Below are 18,886 nucleotides of genomic sequence, written 5' to 3'. Positions count from 1 at the left end.
TACAGAAAGGGAGAGCCTGCCATGGAGGGCTGACCCCAGGACATCCAGCAAAGGAGAGCCTGCCATGGAGGGCTGGCCCCAGGACATCCAGCAAAGGAGAGCCTGCCATGGAGGGCTGGCCCCAGGACAGCCAGCAAAGGAGAGCCTGCCATGGAGGGCTGGCCCCAGGACATCATCAGCGCCCTGTGCCAGCAGTGGAGCAGCTGTGGAGCGATGGCTGGCACAGTGCTGTGCCTGGCACGGGGCTGCTGCTCCTCTCCTCCCTGCCACAGCCCCACAGATCCCTGCCCTGCTCACGGGGCACCGCTGGGATCCACGGGGCTGCTCCTGGGAAGCGTTTTGGGAATAAGGAAGGAGCAGCAGCCCTTTCAGGGCAGCAGCGCTCGCTGTCTGTGGGCGCTGGACGTGCTCTCTCTGCAGCAGCAGGTGCCCATCATTCCCAGAATCACTGGATGCTCTGAGCTGGTGGGGCCCCACCGGGATGTGGAGTCCCACTCTGAAGGACAGGGCCCATACAGGACCAGCCCCACAGCCTGGGCCTTAGGAGCACCCTGCTCTGCCCGCTCTGGGAGGCTTTCGGAGCAGCGGCAGCTCCAAAGCCACAGGGACGCGGGATGGGCACTGCAGAGGGATTCCTGGAAGAACTCTGGGCTAAGTACACACCCAGCAGGAGCACCCCGAGGACCGTTCCTCCTCAGGGTGCCTGCTCTGGCTCTCCAGTGCAGCGTTGCTTCCTCATGGAGCGTGTGAATGCAGCTCTAATCGACAACCTCACCCAACGTTCTAATTACTGTTGCAACAATATAATTACGCATTGAATCTATGCACGGTTGAGAGCGGAGTGCCTTGCTTAGCTGAGTAATGAAATCTGGTAATAATGAACCTGTTAATTGGGAGAGGATGTAGCTTAGGATGCCATCAGCTGCACAATACCCAGAACGAGAGTAGCAAAAAATCACAACAAAAGACAAAGTTTTCAGGTTCAAGTTACAACAGTTCTGCATGCACCCGTCACAAGAAAAGCAATTCCCAAGTTATGTTTTAGATTTCTGCTGGAATAATGGAAGCAGGTGTTGTGGAGTGACCAGACTGTTCCCGACTCAGTCCATGCACACAGAGGGAAGCACATCCCTAGCAGGAGACCCTGAATTAGGACCAGTAGGTTGCCAACAGCCCTAGGAGTGACAAGCTCCCCCCACAGTGTTCACACAGGGCAGGAAGAAGAATAAATCCCTCTGCCTGACCTGCCTGGGAAGCCCAAGGCTGGGATTTTTCAGGGTTTCAGAAAACCACCACATTCAGTGAGTTGGACACAAATGTCTCATCACAGAAAGAGCAGGAGAGCCACTGCTAGAAAGTGGCCATCAAATTCTGGCAGCAAACCTCTGTCTTCCAGACTGGAAAGGTTTTTCTAGCCCTGGGTATATATTTCAATGTGTTAGCAGGGTGTCTGCCTCTTTTTCACCTTGAAACAAAAGCTGATTTTCTTCTCGTGTTCCTACTGCTGTGCTGAGCTCTGGTTTACAGTTCAGCAGAATTCACTGCTCAGACCTTCTGTTTTCCTGGCCTTTTTTCCCCATGGTTTTCTCCCTCTTCAGCAGCAGCTGTGCTGAGGTTTCTGATAAAGGTGAGATGCTCAAGGTCACCCAAGCACCTTTTATCACAGCCTCTGTGTGACTTATTGACTCAGCTACTTGGCTCTACCGTCACTGATGTAACAGCACAGCTGACATGGCATTAGCAGAAAGGGGAATTTTGGCAGAAAGCACCTCGTTCATCCGCTGCCAATGTACTTGGGACAGAGCTTTGCCAGTCTGCAGCCCTTCAGTGTGATAAAAACTTCCGTGTTTGAGATTAAAAATTAATGTAACAATGACAGGGCTACCTAAGGCTCAGAGACAAATGAGAAATTATCCAGCTGCTGAAAGTTGAAAGAAATGACAGGAGGATTATACCGGTCTGTGCACATGATTCCCAAGTATTTGTTTCAGGAACTGATGTCAAAATGTGTGTAACCATTTAATTTACTGCAGCAGTGTTTAGAAGTGGATGGTTTCTGGGGTTATTAAAACCAACCGATATTTGCTGAAACACTTCGCAAATCTTACAGAAATTTTGATGTATTTGGAGACGTGGACAGGTCTCGATGTGGGTTGCAAGAACAGCTTAGCTTAAAATGCATAAATCCAAATTAACTTGAACACAATTTCACTTCTTCAGCCCATGCAGCTGAATGTAACCAGGCACTGCTTTCCGGCAGCAGCTCAAGGAAAGCATTTGTGTTCCCTTCCACTGTTCTGAAGTGCAGAGGGCTGGGGGGGGGATGTTTTCAGTCTTGGCACACAACTGCAGAAAAGTCAGTCTGTCAGAGTGGAGCAGATTCCAGATTAGTCATGACTGAGATCATGGGTTGTGTACAGTAGCGTTATTATTTATGGTACAGTGAGACACTGCAGGAGCCTGCGGGAAGTCACGAGTAATTGTACACAGCCCCACAGCTGCCAGGGTGGGATAAACTCTCCTTTCACCTCGGGCCACCCCGGGAAGTCAACCCCTGACCTCTCCTCCTGTAATTCACAGAACAATTTCAGTTGGAAAAGACTTCCAAGGTTGGACCTCCAGCAAAACTAGGTTCACCTTTTGGGTTTTTTACCTTTGAACTGTGTGCACCGTGAGTGGAAAAGGGAAATGCCTACATGCAAGGAACAAGCTGCTTTTCAGCACATGTCTGCTGGGGTGCTGCCTCCTGATGCATCCCGTTGGATATTTCTCTTGGAACAGCCCTTAGGAAAAGCAAAACCTCAGCGCAATACACAAAGGGGACAGCAGTGTTGATGAGAAAATACCAAGCCTTTGCAGAAAGGTTTTAGGATTGGATAACCCCCTTAGGATGGTTTGATAGCCCTGTATTCCAGAGCCCATCCAACACCTGCGAGGGGAGAGGCTGTGGGTGCGTCTAAAACTCTGTCCTGGCCTTACCTGGCAATGACAAAGAGGACACAGCTGACTCCAAGGCAGGCCAGGAGAACGTACATCCAAATATCCGGGGAGAGAGGGTTTAAAAAGGAGAAAACGCCGGGGTTGGTCCCATTGGGCTTCCGGTACAAGATACTGATTCCCAGCGTCATGAAGGGCTTGGAAAAGTCAATCACTTTCTCTCTGACATAGGTAATGGTGAGAGGAGCAACAGCCAGGTCAGCTTTCTGGGAACACAAAAGGGAAAACACTCGTCTCCTTCATGTTCAGCAAACCCACCGCAACTCCCTCCATTTCTTCCCCAAGAACTAAAAAATATGCCAAATTTGGCTCAAATTCAACAAAATTTAACATTTCTAGGGTATTTGGGGGGGGTGACACTCTGTTTTCTCTTTTTACAAGGCAGGGGAAATTTGGGATGTGGCCACTGATGGAGGTTTCCCCCCAGCACCTGCAAACTGTTCATTCAGACACTCCTACTCTGATGGGTGGCAGAACAGACACAGCAGTGGCTCTAAAAAGCGAAAACCACAGCAAAGATTTCATTCTAAAATACCCCAGGTGAAAGGAGAATAGAGAGAGAAGGGTTCAGTCTTACATGATCTATGAGTTCCTTGACCATCCCATTCCACTCTCCCTTGTCATTCTGGGCTCCGTATTTGCCGTCAGAAACGAGCTTGACCTCATAGATGAAGCCTAAAATATTTGACAGCTCCTTTAGCAAGTCCAGGCAGTACCCCTCGAATCTGTCATTGCCATACAAGGGCTTGTCAGACTTCTTGTACATCACATAGGGATCCTCCTGCAGGAAAAGACAGCAGTCAGTCAGCGAGAGACCTGAGGCTTGCCTTGGGTTGGATCAGTTTCTCTACACGATGGTGATGTTTTCCAAAGGGATTGCGAGTAGATGGAAACCAACAATTTTCCCTGTGCATTAAAAGCTGTTCTAGGTGTGTTAACAAACTCACTGAATGAATTAGAGATGAGCATAAGGGCCCTAATTTTCAGTGGAATGGACCATTTGTGGCTCCCAGGAGCTTTAATTCCAGTTGTGCCCAGCAGCTCCAAACTCAGACCCAAGGTCTGGATCCTACATTGTCCCACTCCAAGGGACAGGAAGGGATACTGATGGAGAGAGGATCCTAAATAACAGAGAAAAACCCTAAGGGGAACCTAACATTTTATATTCTGTGAAAAATAAGCATTTACTGAGAAAAGTCTTCAAATGGAGCAACGAGGGAATGGAGAACAGAAAAGGCAGATTGCAAAGTGCATTTTTGCTTTCCCTTTCTCAGGATTTTTGATAGAAGAAGATCTGGGCAAGCAGTTTGATGTGGCAAAACACCTCTGGCAATAGACAAGTAGTGTAGCAGGGACCCTTTGAGCTCTTTACCTCCTCCTGAGGGATTAGGCAGAGCAATTGAAAAAAATGTGGCATTACTGGGCAGGCAGAAAGCAGGAGGCAGAGCAGCTCCCAAATACCCAGTTACACCCTTTCCATTCCTCACAATAAGAACAATGGCTCAATCTGTCTGTTTGCTGTTTGCCACTTCCTTTCAGCCCTCTTTGTCTCATTTTCAGGAAAACAGAGGCTGTATGAGCGCTGAGTGCAAACCTGAGTGGTTATGTGTGTTCGCTCTCCTGGGAGGAAAAGTGCGCAGGGCTCTCTCTGAAATGCTGGAGAAAGTGAAGCAGTTTTGGAGGCAGAGGTTCCTGGGAGTCTTCCACTGGCAGTGGGGTGGTTTCGAGTCAATCTCATGGATGGGTATGTGGATCCTGACCCTAAATCTAAGGATCTGGGGAGCCTTACCAGAATGGTGGTGACGATGAGCGTGCGGTTGGCCAAGGAGTCCGTGATGTTGGTGGACCGGTCCTTGTTGCTGTCCGTCATGTTAAGGCCACTGTAGGAGTTCCAGACCCCAATCTGCACAGAGGAGAGCAGGTGAGAGGCTGCCCTAATCCCCTAAACCCCTAAAGCACCGGCCTCGGGGCTCTGGTCACCTCAGGAAGGGACTGAGTGCTGGAGGAGGGCAGGAGCTCGGAAAAAGGCAGCAGCACCAAGGGCTGGTCCAGAACCCCCAGGGAACGACTGCAGAATGCAGAAGTGCAAACCCAGGAGCAGGGAGAGTACAAGGCTTGGCATTTCAGTGCTGGGGTGGCCAACTGGCTACTAAAGTGGAACACATTGGCTTTGTTCCCTGCTAAAGAAAATCTCAAATGTCTATTTTTATGAGTTTTTAAAAATTTTTTCAATGGCGGAGTTGAGACACGTGGCAAGACCTCTGTCTTCTGATAGAACAGGTTAAAAGCCTGAATAACTACATTGGAGCAGACTGATGGATGCACTGGCCTTTTGCTTGCCCTGTGCCTTCAGCAGGTTTAGTAAAGATTATTCTGTCATTCCTGGACTCCTGCATATGCCAGAGCTGTCAAGGTGATACCATTTCACACATTTGTTCAGCAAACATCAGTGGCCAAAGGCAAATTCCTTTCTAGCCCCAGAGACAGTGACAACTTCCAGTATTTACTACCCAATCCAAAGCCTCCGGGGAAGATCTGTGTGATTTCAGTGAATTTGGATCTACGCCTTGTGGGGGCAGAAATTAGAACCACGTGATTTATTCAGCTCAATATTTACCCAACTTAAATGCAGCCTGGAAGCATCTCCAGTGTTTTTGCCCTTGGACTGTGGTGCCCAGCCTGTCTGAGGGCTGATGTGAGGAGCTCCAGGCGAGGAGCTGGCTCAGGCAGTTTGGTTTGTGCTGGGCACTGTGGAGAGCACAACCATTTCAAACAAACTTGGGGTTTGTGTCCCCGGGTGCCACTGCTCTTGCCTTTCGCAAACTTTTATTTTCCAAATTCTTAATGGGGACAGCCATGCCATTTAAAAAAAAATGCTTATGCCAAGCATTTGTCAGTCATTCCCTTTGTTTCCAAAACTAGATCAGGTTGGAAAGCTGATCTGGAAAGTACACAAATCTACAAAGGAGATAAAGTGTTGGCTATTATGACAGCCTGTGCCAGGAATACAGTGAATATCCTTGGATTTGCACGAGGGTGGATGAGCCCTTCTGCTCACTGTTACTGACGTGGAATGTGTTTGTTGGCTGGCAGCAGGGAAGGGGGAGAACGACCATGAGAACAGGGAGCAGCACGGCCACAGAGCACACAGAACACACCAGGAGAGCACTGCACATCGGGCAAGGGGACAGCACCGCAGGGCAGCCCTGGCTGGACGGGGGAGTGGTCAGAGGGCGTGGGAAGGATGAGGCCGAGGTAGGACGTCACTGTGGGGAGTCCAGGGGGTGTTTGCAGTTTAGTGACAAGTTTGAGAGGTGTCATGTGCCCTTCCCAGCGAGCCCCTGCTCTGAAGCAGCTGTAATTGGCTTTACCTCAGTTCAGCAGAACACGAGATGCCTGCAGTCAAAAGGGAGATTGCTTCTGCGTGTCAGGGGATGATGTACTCCCCAGGAACGAGGGGAGAGGGCCTTTGTGCCTCAGCCTGATCCACTGGAGATTAAACTGGGCTGTTAAGTATGTGTGTGCTTCATGAGAACACAGAAAGGGTTCTAGAGGGTGTTTTACGCTGGTCTATTCTCACAAAAACAACACAAACCCCAAACTTTCTTAAGCTGCGTATGAGGGAGGGGAGTGGAATAATGAGATCTGTGTGAACCACGGACAAAATACAACTCTAAGCACTATAAAAAATTCCTGTCTCATGACTGCAGAGCACTTTAAACTTGGTGGATGCAGTTTTTATCTTCTCCTCATAGAACAGCACCCAGGGGTTGTGACTCCTGTGGGGAGCCGTGTGTGGAGCTGGTCTCCAAATCCCACTTTTGTGCTTTAAGCACTTAATGATCAAAGAGGGATGAGATTCCTGGGGTAATTTACATCTTTTATAAACAAGCTTAGTCCCAATTTCCGTATGTTAGTGAATGGCAGCACCCACTTAATCATCTCTATTATTTGCTGTAAGGAGCTAATAACACACTCATCCAAATCGTGAGGCAATAATGCTCAAACGCTGCCAGCACTGAGGGGTTTGTGTGGGCAAAACCACCCCCAGCCCTGCACGTTAAACCAGACTTTGCAGCTGATGCCAATACACATCCAAAATAGTGTAAATTTACCCCTCGTGGTAAATTTTAGGTGGATCAGGAAGGATGGCACCTGAGAAAGGGACCGGTTTTGCTGCAGCCAGGGGCCTGTGCTCAAAGAAAGGGAAAAGCACAACTCCCAAGAAGTAAAATAATAATTAACCCCCCCCTGATTTTGGTGAGAAATCTGAATCCTGCCAAGATCTTTATAGTCTTTGGAATTACAGTGTCTCAAGTGGAGAGAAACTTATCCTGCCAGGAAAATTCCTGCTTTCAGAGAGATTGTTGTCTCTAAACTGCAATAGGAGAGTCACTATCAAAACGCAAGGGCTGAGTGTGAAGACCCAGCCCAAAGGGTTTTGGCATCACCTGTCTGTGTACAAACCTTCTTCCACACTTTATATAAATGATTAGAACCCTCGCCAGCAGCCTTGGTACAGGGAAAAACAAACAGAGTGCTTCATTAAAAATGAAAAGAGAAGCCGTCTGGAGAGCTGTGTGGGAGCAATTACAGTTAAAGCCTCAATTAACCCATCAGCAATTACCATCCAGAGCTGAACCAGCACATAGAGCAAGGGCCAGCAGCCCCCGGAGCTGCTGTCACCTGTGCTGGGGTTTGGGACACCCACAGCAGCCACCCCCAGGGCGGCCCATATTGATGGCTGAGGGCTGAGGAAAGGGAAGAAGAACCAATCCAGTCTTAAAAACCTGGAGGATTCTCAACATCTCCACTTTGTTGAGGTTATTACTCAAGCACCTCCTTTCCTCTCTCCCTCGTGTCCCATTTGTCTGTGCATTTCTGTATAAATTTATCTCTCTCTCATATATGAATTTACCATTCACTGTTGCAGTGGCACGGATTGAAAATGAGGTGCACTTAAAGGGATTCTTTCCATCAGATAAGTATTGCCTGCCCCAGATTCCTCTCCCACACCTCGAAATGCACGGTACACACTGTAAAATGAAAAACCAATCCTACCAGCTCTGCTTTAACTTTGACTCAAATCACTTGAGAATAGTGGGGTTTTTTATCCCAATCACGGGAGAGTCAAGCTGAGGAGCCATGCCCTTGTCAAATTAGCTTTTTGCCATGTATTTTTACAAAAGGCCTGCTTACCTTTTCCATGCCTTCCTCCTTGAGGCTGATGATGTCCAGGTCGAAGTCCTTCCTGAGCCCGTCAGTTTTGTTGAAGGTGATGCGCCCGGTCAGGCCGTCCCACCGTGCCTGGGGACACAAACACACCCTCCCTGTGGCACCCAGCAGGAGCTGCTCGGAACCCACAACAAGTACTGCAATTTAAATGCGCCACAGCATTGAATCACTTCCAAATCTGGGGCTTTTTAAAGCATATGTGGCTTTGCTGCTTTGACAAAACCCCCTTTTTTTGTTGTTTAGCTTCTCTCCGATATGTTTTGCGTTTTGCAGCCAGGCACAAGTCTGTGACAGTTGACACAGATTGATTTACATATGTCTGGTACCGATAAAAAAGTACAGACTGACTAAAGAGAAAGAGAGACTTGCACGTGCCCAAAGCCAGGGCAGTTCTGCACTGCATAGGAGTTCACTGGGGAATTAAGAAAAGGAGTCTGCTCTGCCCAGGCTGTGGGGCTGGACCTTGGAGCTCCCAGGAGAAGCCCAGGCAGTCACAGAGACCCCATGAAAGCTTTGCAGGGTAAGGACATGGAGTGTCACACGCGGGGCTGAGGGACAGCACACGAGTCCCAGAGGAGCAGGTGTGGCCAAGCAGCATTTTCCTGTTGCAGCCTAACCCAGTGAATCCTAATCCTTGTTGCAAACGCTGGCACCTTGGCCTGGATTTGTCCTGCACAGCCAGGAGGATTCCCCGTGCTGGGAACCCTTCTTCAGGGAGAAGGACCAGGGGCAAGGATGGACTTTCTCTGCAGTGTCAGTTTGCTGCATCTTGTGAGCTTCCCACCCAGCCCGTTTGCCTTGAAACGAGATCTCTCTCCCTCCCAGCCCATATTGTCCCCAGAGCTGGTGCTTATCCATAAAACAAAGTGATGGGTTTCAAAGTGCAGACAATTTTGATAATCCATTTTTGGGAGCTCCCCCATTAGATTAAATTGGTCAAAGCTACAAGGAGAGCTGCCGGTAAATGATGGCATTGTTCCTTCGTGTGTGTCAGCCATATAATTTAAAATTACAAGCTTTTCCACCACACATCATCCCTCATTTGATTTATCAGAGACAGAGGACAGAAGGAGAGCTGCATCAAAAATCACCACACTTACAGACTGGTGTCTCCCTGTTTAATCTGAATTCCAGCCCTGAATCTGCAGGATTTAATCTCGGGTGCTGGGGAGTTCTCACCACGTGTCTCAGGCAAATCTGGTGCATTTGGAATTCATGGAAACAGCAGGACTTTGAAATGTACTCAAGTAACGTAAGAATGGAAAAGCATAAATTCAACAAACTTGCTGTGAGGTTTTCCATTGTAATGACTTGGGAATATACAAAAGTCTCTGCTGTAAACAGCAGAACACTTGCAGGGTTATTCATTACTTGTTTGTTTGTTATGCCTGATATAATCAAGATAGCGGGGGGGGACACACATATGAATGAATTTCAATCTCTAATATCTCTTTTTCCAGCCTGTCTTTTTATTCCTCTGGCGTGCCCCCATCTCTTATTCACAAAGATGGAAGATTTTACAAAATCTGCTCTTTAGAGATCAGTTTCTCCTGGAGGGTGATTTGCTCCTGTGAGATGCTCCCGTTCATTGATCACAAATCCTGCGCTCGGCTCCCCTGCCAACAGGGGAGGATCCTGAGTAAACACCCAACGTGTTATGTTGGGCACTGGCAGCAGGAGCCTCCATCTCCGCTCTTGTGGAGAAGAGATTTAGATGGTGAAATGCATCTCACTTTTCCAAACAGGCTTTGGTGCTTCTACCTCTGCACTAAAGGAAGGAAAAGGTGCTACAAGCTGCTTAAATTTTAAGGTACAGAGAAGTGAACAGGGCCTTTGTCCAACTTCAGTCCCACTCAGACCACCAAATAACGACCCAAACATGACTTCAATATAAACAGGAGCCAGGCAGTGTTTCTCAGAAGGGTTAAATGTTTGATGGGATTTCTAAACCCTAATGATGAGGAACACGCTTCAAATACCATCTGAATTCTAAGTTTAATTTCTGATTTTTATTTTCTTTCTTCTAAACAGAAATAGAGAAAGCAGCAGCTGCAGAGTTCGTGTTAATTAACAAACTGAAATGAAGCAGAACTTCTGAAGAGCCAGGAGCTGCATGAGTGTGTATCACAGAGATGGGATTTCATGCTTTCACACTTAGGATTTATAGCAATTTTCGTGTTCCTGGTGACACATTGAATGCCACAGGACATAATAAGAGTTGAATTGGAACCTGATCATGTAATTCATCAGAGAGCATCACTGTGAGCAGCTGCTCAGACCCCTTCTGACTAAGCCTCGAGGAGGGAGTGGACAGAACAGGTTTCAGACACAACTTCAGCCTGCCAGGGACCTGCCATGGCCAAAATACACAAAGCAACCTAATGAGAAAACTGTGAAACTGTTTTTACTGCGAAACTCCTTGGTTTTACTGCTTGAAAAGATGAGGATTGTGGGGAAAGTACAAGCTGAACTCTGGGGTTAAATATTCCGATTACAATCCCCATCAATAGATTGATGGGAAATTACAACAACAGGAGAACAGAGCTGACTCAGCTTCCAAGGTCCAACCCCCCAGAGGAGCTTTATCAATTCCCACCCATCAAACGCTCTCCGTATCAATTTCCACTTCACCATCTCCAATCCCCCCCCCCCCCCCCCACAACCCCCCCCCCCCAGCCTCTGTTCCAGCCAGAGCCAATCAACAGGTCAATCCCAGAATCAATCCGTTCTGCTGCTTCCGGACTTGCCACAGAGTCATGGAATACCCTGAGTGGGAAGAGACTCCCAAGGATCACCCAGCCCAGCCCCTGGCCCTGCACAGACACCAAACACTCCCAGCCTGTGCATCCCTGAGAAATGACCCGAGAAATTCCCCAAGCAGACCAGATTTAGTTATTTATTTTGTAGAACAGACCTGTATTTTTTTATTCCCTCTCTCTTTTTTCCTCCTCTTGCTGTTTGAATGTAACTTGAAAATTTGGAAACTTTTTCCTAAAGGCCAGAAATCAGCTGGGTTTTTCTCTGGCTTTAGTGGGAGTTTGGTCAGAAATCAGCCAGCTGGACTCTTCACTGGGGGAGGAGTACACTCAGAAGCTGGAGTGAAGTCTATTTGAAGGTAAGAATATTCTCCTGCCTATTCTCTTTTGTCCTGGGATTATCCTGACCCATAGCATATGTGTTTAATTCTTGGGGTTATAATCTGTTTATTTATTATCAGAAGTTCCTAACAAAATGAACATCAGTTAATGATTTAGTGTACATTCCTAATTAACCACAGGGGTGAAGGAACTGATATGCCCAAATTTCTGATGAGGGCTGTGATGGTACCTGACACCCGAATGAAAAATTTAAAAAGCTAAGCAACGCTCAGAACACCTCAGGTCACTTTTACACAACAAAATCTCCCAAGGCCATAAATAACAATACCACTATAATAAGGAATAATAACTAATAATAATAATAATAATATTAGTAATAACCAAGATGCTACTGACCAAGAACCAAGTTTAATTTTCCTTTGGTTTTCTTTCCTTTGGGAAGAGAGAGTCCCTGCTTTATTGGAGTTGCAAAGAGAGCTGCCAGATTGAAGTGACAGTGATACTGCTTCTCCTTGAAGGGGAAATCATCGTGTGTGGTGAGCCACACATCAACTTGTCAGTGCTTACAATTAATCCCCTTATTAACAGAGATCCCCCAGGATTAGGGAATACAGTGAGTTAGGGTATGACTTTGCCATTATCCTGCTCCAAATCTGCCATAACCGATGGAATAAAGAGAATTTCAGCACTCGCCAGCACAGAGCTTTATCTGTGGAGATAAACTGAGAATTATGATGCTCCACAGCCTCTTTCCTTGGAACGGGTCCAGGAAAAGTCCTGGGATTTCACTGAGCAGCACTGGAATGGAAATGCAGTGAGAAGCAGGAAGGTGCATTTTCCATGGCTGGAGGGGTGGGATTATTTTGGACTGTGAACGTGGAAAATGTAACCTGTGCAACGTGTTTGAGTAAGCCTGGATATACAAAATATGTCCTGAAAAAATGTTTTGTGTAGCAAATGTCAAAACATCCCCCATGTAGTCAGATAAAGTCACTTTATCATAGCTCTTGCTCGCTTTCATAAACAAATCTACTGCCCGGGTAACATTTAATGAACTGAAAACAGAATGGAAGAAAATACATGTAATCTTGGTGTCAAGCAGCTTGTTTTGACTTGGGATATCACAGTATCAGTACCTCACAGATAAACTTCTATCAATTTTCATCAATTCCATATGTATTTATTCTCAGCATGCAATCCTGCAATTACTTTGCAATCTGGGCAGAGATCATTGCATGAATAAGTGTTTTTCCACTTGAAATGTGATTTCAGAATAAGGGTTCTTGTTGACATTACCCTCAGCCATACACTGTCTTCTTGGGAAGCCGAGCTTTACTTCCTAATAAAGCACCATGGGCTGCAGGTCTGGAAGTTGTTTAGTTTGCTCTCCTAATTAAGAGCTTTCAGGTCAAAGTAACAGCCAGCAGTAGGCTCACAGCAGAAATGCACTTCATGGACAAGAAGTAAGTTTTGAAAAGTAAAACAAAGGAAGAAGATTGCTTTCGTGGGAGTGGATCCAGTGTCAATATTAAATCATCTGCTGAGAGAAGCCCTACCAAAGTAACAACTGTTTTAATTTGAAGTAACCAAATAGTGTAGCACCAGAGGCCAGAGAATAAATCCAGCCAGTACCCACAGACCCTGTCACTGGCACAGTGCTAAAATGCAATGACAAAGATGCAGCAGAAGAGATTTTATTTCATGTTTTGGAGCAAAATGTTGTCATCTTTTCCCAGTCATTGCACAAAGATCTCAGTGCTGCCACAGAGCCCCTCTCTCAGAGAGCAGGGGAGGTGGGGAACTCCTTTGCTCTCTCCTTTTCATTTGTTCCACTCTGCAGGGTTGGAGTCCCACGAAAACACTCTGACATGCTGACTCTGGGAGCAAAGACCATCAAACAACAGAAATGTTCTGTTCTCTTAGAAGATGTTTTGTGCTCCTGTGTTTGGAGATGCCGTCAGTGGGGAACAGAACAAATTGATGGATACCTCTGCAGATGGATTGCTCTCACTCCTGGGCTCAGTGCTTGGCATGGATCTCGTCAGAAACACACCAGGAACTGAAATCTCTTCAGATGTCTTTCAGTCTCTGGGATTTTTCTCTGTGATTCTTCTTGAGGGCATTTAACAGTCACTCGAAGTCAAATCTGCATCTCTCTCCTTGTCTCTGCAGTTGTTCTTTTAATTGTGGCTGCATTTGAACAAGGGGAGCTCACACTGGTTTTGATGACAATTGAAAAACAACCATGATCTGGGGCCTTATCTTATGCTTTAGAGGGGACATGACCAGGACTTGATCATTCAATTATAAAAACATTTTGTGTTTACATCCCTTTTTCCTCCAGGAAAGGTGGGATGATCCTTTCTGTCCCTGCTCCCCCTCTGCAGACAGACAGCAACCTCCTTTTCCCTCTGAGCAGGGGTAAGGGGCACTCCCTGCAAACTCCTCCAGAAGGGCTCAGAGATCAGAATATGCCTCACTTGTGAATGGCATTGGGTCACTCAGACACAGCTTCTGACAAGGATTTGCTTTTCATGAAAAACTCCTTAATGAGCTGTTGCAGAGCCTTGATGCCAGACATTTCACAGCCCTGGCCCACAAAGCAGATGAGGTGACCTCAGTTCTTATCAGCAGAATAAAATGCAAAAACCTCACCAGGCACTGAAGCACTTGTTAACTCCAGCAACTGCAGGAATCACTGCAGGCAAAGTCTTTGTCTGAAGCTGGTTTATTTAGACTGGAGTACCGAATATTTGTCTTTAGTCCAGTCTATAAAATGCCTTCACAGAATGCCAGTACCACATCACAAAACAGGAGAATTAAATTCTATTTATGTGGTCCCAAGCTATCACTCTGCCTCCTTGACTTTATTTCCTCCATACCTATTCACTGATCCCTAATTTATGAAGTTCCTCTATCCCTGTTGAACAAACCAGATCCTAACATGAACTAGGGAAATTCAGATGTATTTGCTATTTGTTTCCAGCTCCTGTTTTAGGCTTTGCAGGAAATGCAATACTGTCTTATTAAACCTTATCCTCTGCTTTTAACAACCACCTTTTTTTGGCCACAACAGACACAGGAAGATGAGACTCTCAAGAGTATTTAAATCAGTGTTTTAGTGACCATGAGAGACTCTATCTGCAAGGCCATCAGTAATTAGCTCCCATATCTCACTCCATGCAGGAGAAGTTGCTTGTCCATGATGTGTGAGAGCTGTGTCACTGTTCAGCTTTGAATCGATCTGCTGGGGCACATCTGCTACCCTTAGTTTGATACTCAGCATCCCCCAAAAAAGTAGGGCATCACTATAGGTTTATTCACTGATACAAAGTCTTTTGTTAACTTTCAATGTCATTATAATTATTCTTCAAATGGAAGGGACTGAGGTGGGGAAAAGGTAAAGCATATGTGGGACACTCCATGTAATTTCCGATTTTCATTTCTGCGCTGTTCCCTAAAGGAAAGGTTTCCATTTGAAATTCATAAAAAACCTGGTACTTTTGAAAGAGTGAAGGCATTTCAACTAAAACGCATCTTTTTAGGACACCTCTGGATCAAGCTCCGTTGCTTCAGGAAGCAATTTCCTTCTTTAGAAATACTGGCTGCAATGTTTTCTGGATATTGATCACTGATCAAACAATCTGCAAAACAGTGGAATTACCCAGTGAAGCAAGGACAGAGCTACAGACTCGCTTTTCTTTCAATTTCCAGAACAACTGTCGTAGTCACCTCGCATTTGTAGAAGTTATCAATCAACCGTAACAAACATTACCCGAGTAAAAAACCTGGGGGATGTTTCAGTGTTTTAGTCTGAGACTTTGCCACAGCCAGGGTTTAGCAGCTTCGTTTTTTGGGAAGAGCAGAATGGAAGCCAGAGCCTTGTGCCTGTGAATCAGTGCTGAGTGAGGGAGACTTTACCCTGAGAGTGCCAGGAGCAGGAGCATGGCAAGGAGCGGGACAGGGAGCATCAGCCCGAGCCAGGGGAGAGGAAAGGGAGGATGGCACTGCCCACAGGCAGAGGTTCTGCACTTGCCTCTTTGATGAGGTTCATGAAGCGGGGCCCGAAGCGCCAGGGCTTGTGCCGGTGGCACTGCAGGGAGCTGACGGTGAGCTGGGAGGCTCGCTGCGAGGCCACGGCCACCATGTACACGGCGTCGTACATCAGCGCGGCTTCCGTCTGCACAAACACAGGGCTGGGTTAGTGCCTGCCGGGCTGCTCCTGCTGCCAGCCCGGCCCCGCGCTGCTCCCGGGGAAAAGCCACGCCCGGGCTCGCCGTGGAGCCCTGAGGAGCAGCAAAAGCCGGTTTTCCTATTGAGTCCAGAGTGTTTTCCACACTGGGAGGGAAACTGCACCGGGGAGCTATGGGGAGAGGGAGCTCAGGGGGTCCCAGGCAGGCTGGAGAGGGGTTTTAGGAAGTCCCAGGTGTATGAGCCACTCTTCTCATGGCCTTCGTGGTGATTGCTGCCTTCCCAACAGGTCAGGCTGGCCCTGCTTTCCAGGGAAACCAGTCCCACTGATCACCTGGAACACATCCCACTGCCCAGGTATCTGCTGCCTCCAGGTGCCTGCTGCCCTCGAGGATCTTGGTAGTTGGCACAAAACCTGTGCAATGGCATCCTAGAGGGAGGGGAATTGTCCTTCTGAGGTGTGTTTTTGGGGGATTAACTTGGACTCGCACATCTGACTTCTCACTACAGCCCTTAGGTCCTTGAACATTACCCCATGGATTCAGATACCAAAATTACTGGGTGCTCTTTGTGCATCTGTGTTTCTTTTGAGAGTGGGTTTGTGGGTTCAAAGGCACGGCCTCAAACTGACATCACACACTCTGTCCCGCTTTGTCACTTCAGAAAAGTCTCACCTTCACCTGCGCTGTGCTTCAGTGCTCTCACAGTGAGGTGGGAATGGCCGTGCCTCCCTTAATGATGCTGTACAAATTACCTTCCAGGTAAACCTAATGAGTAATTAAGCAGCGGCCTGAAAAAGAAAAGGCACTAATTCTGCAGAGGAGAAACTGGACTCCTTTATGGGAACTACTGAGCTGATCAATTTTCTATTTCTTTTCCATGCAATTCCTCTGGGAAATTAATACATTTGATTCTTTGTCCGTGCCATTTACCTGGGTAAATTACAACAGCATCAGTGTTATCAGCATTGGAGGGTTTTGCTCAAATGTATCTGAATCTAAGGACTAATCTTAAGATAGTGCAGAATAGGAATTGGTCTTGATGTGCTTGCCAGGATCTGCTGAAAATAATGCTCCACAATGGGAGCACATTGTGAGATCAGAAGACATTGTGAGTGATGAGTCAAGCAGGAGGAGACAGTACCAGCTGTTCTCACCGTGGAGTGTCTCACAACAGACAGTCATTCCAGCCACACTCAGGGAACCAACCAAAGGCTGAGCCCAAACCCCTCAAAATCAACGGAAACATTCCCATCAGTGTCAGCAGACCTCGGTTTTTACACTGGACTGGGCCCTCAGGATTGGATTTTACTGGCCCTGGGAGGAGATGCTTTATGACAAAGCTCCTCTGCCCTCACTGTGCTGCTCTGTCTGGGAGCGCTGCTGCTTTGCCTGGGTGCATCCCCAGTGTCCGCAGCACTGCCAGGCCTGGCTGCTCAGTCCTGTCCTTGTGCCACCTGTCACTCGTCCCTCCTTCGTGCAGCAGTGGGGAGCTTGTGCCACCCCCTTGGCTTTTCACTTCTCCCCTCACTGCGGCTTTGTTTAGGGTTGCAGGGTGCAACAGGTCACCTCATTTTCCAAAGTCAACCACCTCACCCTGATGTCTGTGCTTTTATGTCAGGAGAAAGAGACTCGGAGTCAGTCCTGGAACTGGTCTTTCTGATTTTTGTGTGCTACTTAAACCATGCAAAGAAAGCCAGGGATGTCATTAGAACAGCTCTGCCTCTGGGTGCGGTGTGGGCACCAAGCAGGACGTGAACTCAGAACTGTCTCTCTTGTGCCCTGCTGACTTCCCACAAGCTGCTTTCAGGGCAAGCAGCAGAGCACAAAGCCAAAGGGATAAATCCCAAGTTAATAACAGGATGTACAGTCCTGATCTCCGTGCACTCTGCAGCCTGTCACAGCCTCATTGTCAATGAAATGCAGCAGTGGTGCAGCTCTCCATCAAACTGGGTAATCATGGAACCTGCCAGGAATATGGAAATGATCGCAGCGGGAGGGAGTGGCTACCCTCAGGGCTGTGCCAGAGAAGCAAGGACGCTGAGATTATGGAGATGCAAAGGAGAGGACAAGAGTCGGGGATGCCAAGGAGAGCAGAAGAGTGGTGAGAAATTTACTTTTCCCAGTGTTCTGTTTGGGGTATTTCTGTGTGAATTCCCATCAGGAATTCCCAGGGACAACTTTCTCCCTGCTTTGGGTATGAGTGAGCACAGTGACACTGCCCAAAGCAGCACCAGTGTGTGAAATGCCAGGGACAGCACACTTAATGCGTCTCTCCTCAGGATGTAAAGGCATTTCCGAATTTTCCCTGCAATCATCTGCAATAAAGTCTTATTTCTTACTGCTTCGAGCTCCACTCAGTCCATGAGATACATTATCTCATACTGCAAAGAGATGGCACCCCATCACCCTTGTTGTCCATGTAATTGTTCCTATTGTTTCCTTTCCTTCTTGGGGGAGTGCTAGGGAGGAATCCTAATTCCCTGGCTTGATGACACCTTTCATCTATCTTTAAATTACATCTCAAAAGCCAGAGTTTCTGTAGAGAGGGAAATGATGCGAAAGGGCACTTTACCCATTTAAAAATGCTACTCCCTTCCCAACATGTGAAATCTGCCCCTGCAGGTTATAAATCCTGTACCTGCTCGGGAAGTTTGATTTGCTGCTGTGTTTGCCACTGTCCAGTGCAGAAGGAGATTGGACAAGCAAGGCAGCACTTTAGTTTTTGACAGCGACGAGACGAATGACGGCACCGTCACGGGGAATTGTCCCTGTGCCACCCCCCAGCGTGGCCGTGCTCACTTACTGTCATCATGCCATCGAGGAGCCCCGTCTCGGGCTTGGGGGGCGCCTGCAGCCGCTCCATCGACCACTTCTCCACCACGGACGACACGTGCGGGTTGTCGACGTTGAGCAGCCGAAAGCCCGTCATGTTCACCCCGCTGTACCTGTAGGGCTCCAGGTCCAGTGCGAACAGGTCCTAAAGCACCAGCAAGAACGCAAACATGTGGCACTTTTAAAGGCAAAGGTGGGGTTTTTCGCGTGTGCCCACCCTGGCTGCCCTCAAAGGCTGCTCCCGTTTGAAACCCGACTGAGCCAAAGCCATGTGAGATGGGTGACAAACCACACACCTGCTTTTTGGAACGAGAAGACCGGTTCCCCACAGCAGAAATGCTTTGCAAGCAACCCGCACATTCCAATTTATAGCAGTGCTGCAGCTCTGACAGGCCGACATGAGGAATTAGCTGGCCAGTGTCAAGCTCCTTTCTCAGCTCGGGGGAGGAAAATGCCGAGAGACATGGCGAGCGCTGCGCTTTGCCTGCTCATGAATCCCATTTTCCCCGCTGTGCCTCCCCCGGCGCCCCC

The 18,886-nt window shown here is 47.7% G+C and overlaps 1 protein-coding gene and 1 long non-coding RNA gene across 5 annotated transcripts in view; one reads left to right on the top strand and one right to left on the bottom strand.

The window, feature by feature from the left end:
* LOC108444895 overlaps nucleotides 1-18,886 on the top strand; it is a 77,815-nt gene that overhangs the window by 30,789 nt on the left and 28,140 nt on the right. For 3 of the 4 annotated variants that reach the window (XR_001859613.1, XR_001859614.1, XR_001859612.1), the window contains exons 1-2: nucleotides 4,834-4,918; nucleotides 10,264-11,347. This is a non-coding gene — a long non-coding RNA (uncharacterized LOC108444895). Of the gene's footprint in view, nucleotides 1-4,833; nucleotides 4,919-10,263; nucleotides 11,348-18,886 lie in introns of those variants that run through there. The other variant, XR_001859615.1, reaches the window with a different exon arrangement.
* Nucleotides 1-18,886, bottom strand: part of GRIK1 (glutamate ionotropic receptor kainate type subunit 1) — a 54,515-nt gene that overhangs the window by 21,129 nt on the left and 14,500 nt on the right. The window contains exons 5-10 of the mRNA XM_017727093.1: nucleotides 18,327-18,500; nucleotides 15,367-15,510; nucleotides 8,197-8,304; nucleotides 4,787-4,900; nucleotides 3,575-3,778; nucleotides 2,980-3,203 (exon numbers count right to left, since the gene is read on the bottom strand). Coding sequence (XP_017582582.1) covers nucleotides 2,980-3,203; nucleotides 3,575-3,778; nucleotides 4,787-4,900; nucleotides 8,197-8,304; nucleotides 15,367-15,510; nucleotides 18,327-18,500 — 968 coding nt within the window. The remainder of the gene's footprint in view (nucleotides 1-2,979; nucleotides 3,204-3,574; nucleotides 3,779-4,786; nucleotides 4,901-8,196; nucleotides 8,305-15,366; nucleotides 15,511-18,326; nucleotides 18,501-18,886) is intronic.

This window comes from Corvus brachyrhynchos, unplaced genomic scaffold (assembly GCF_000691975.1).
Source record: "Corvus brachyrhynchos isolate BGI_N302 unplaced genomic scaffold, ASM69197v1 scaffold412, whole genome shotgun sequence".
In the NCBI taxonomy this organism is placed as follows: domain Eukaryota; kingdom Metazoa; phylum Chordata; class Aves; order Passeriformes; family Corvidae; genus Corvus; species Corvus brachyrhynchos.
This window is presented reverse-complemented; position numbering and strand designations above follow the sequence as displayed.